General features: G+C 36.3%; 1 protein-coding gene across 1 annotated transcript in view; it reads left to right on the forward strand.

The window, feature by feature from the left end:
* The first annotated feature begins 1,154 nt into the window (after positions 1–1,154).
* LOC131881540 (26S proteasome regulatory subunit 4-like) overlaps positions 1,155–1,454 on the forward strand; it is a 3,189-nt gene continuing 2,889 nt past the window's right edge. Inside the window, exon 1 of the mRNA XM_059228425.1 lies at positions 1,155–1,202. Within this exon, the coding sequence (XP_059084408.1) occupies positions 1,155–1,202 (48 nt within the window). The remainder of the gene's footprint in view (positions 1,203–1,454) is intronic.

Here is a 1,454-nt window from a genome sequence, read left to right on the forward strand (position 1 = left end):
GTTACTTTTATTGAGGAACGACTAATGGCCTGTCGATTTGTCGTTTCTGTCCCGTTTATTTTTCCTAGTATAAAGACTAGGGCTGCCCAAAACTTACAGATAAATATGGTCTTTATTGACAGCAAAGTTGCATAAAGAATCAAACAAATTTACGCAAAAAAATTGGGAATAAACTTTCCAAAACATAGACGACAATACCTTCGAGGGGGAGGGTGGCTATTTTTGCCTTCCATATCAAGCAACACATATATGAAAAAGAATATTACATTATAATATCTTCAAGCATCAGTGTTTGAACCTGCTATCCCTAAGAAGCAGATTCTTGCCATGTCCATGCTGGCTCCTGATTAGCAGACCTTGAAAAAAAATCAGTTGCCATGTTGGCCGAACTTTTATGGTAGTTGGGAAAAATTGAAAAAAGAAAAAGTTGGAAAGTAATCTAAAAAGTTGCTAGAATGTAAAAATAGCAAGTGCGAAAAAGTCGAGAATAAACAAAAAAAGATGTTTGGAAAAAAACTATAAAAGGCAATGAATTGCAAAAGCGTTGCTGCCATGGCCAAAAGGTCAATTTTTAGTTCTGTTCATTGCCTTTTTCTGCTGCCAAATTCTAAGAAAACCATTCCTTTGTGATGTATTGAGTTTCTTTATTTTATTGACAACAAATGAAATCTTCTTTATTACAATGCTAGATATTAGGACATTTTTTAAGTGATTCCGATGTGCGCTATACAATTGAATCTTTTCGAAAGTCTAGTGCTATTGCTTAGGGCACTTTAGCTTACTTAATGATAAGATTTGTGTCCTATTTAATCCACAACTGAATAAAGTCCTTGTTCTCAGAAGTCATCGTTCTCTTTTTTACGTATCAACACAGGAAGAAAAGAAAAAAAGGGTCAAAAACATGAAGATGGACAAGAATATTTTTTTGAGCCCTCCACAATCCCCAAATTTTTGAAAAATCTGTTTTATGTAAAACCCCATTTTGGTCTGACTGAACTCATGATGTTAGTCTTTATTTCTTCTACCAGTAAACAATAGCAGGAAAAAAAAGCTAAAGTGTGCCCACGTCAAGTAGGCACACATTTTGACATAATCAGGGCAAGTCTTCTTCGATTTTGCTAATTATTGGCACGAGACTTTTTTGACATGTAAAAATGCCACACAAGTTTCAGGTGCCTTTCGTGGAGCCCACTCATGTTCACGTAGGATCGAGTTTTTTTGTTCTCTTCACATCCTTGGTTCTATATGATCTGATGCATTTTCATCACGCTGGCAGCTAGGTACGTCAGCTGTACCACACAGTCACAGGATCAAGTCACTCGGTAGGTGACCAGATCTGGGGGACTTGGGAGCTTTTCCCTTGATTTTGAGTACCATTCTCCACCTGGTTGACCGAAAGGCTTCTAAAAAAAATCCTTTAAGAAAGTAATGAAACCATCAATTTTTAAAATGTC

Source organism: Tigriopus californicus, chromosome 6, assembly GCF_007210705.1.
Source record: "Tigriopus californicus strain San Diego chromosome 6, Tcal_SD_v2.1, whole genome shotgun sequence".
NCBI lineage: Eukaryota > Metazoa > Arthropoda > Copepoda > Harpacticoida > Harpacticidae > Tigriopus > Tigriopus californicus.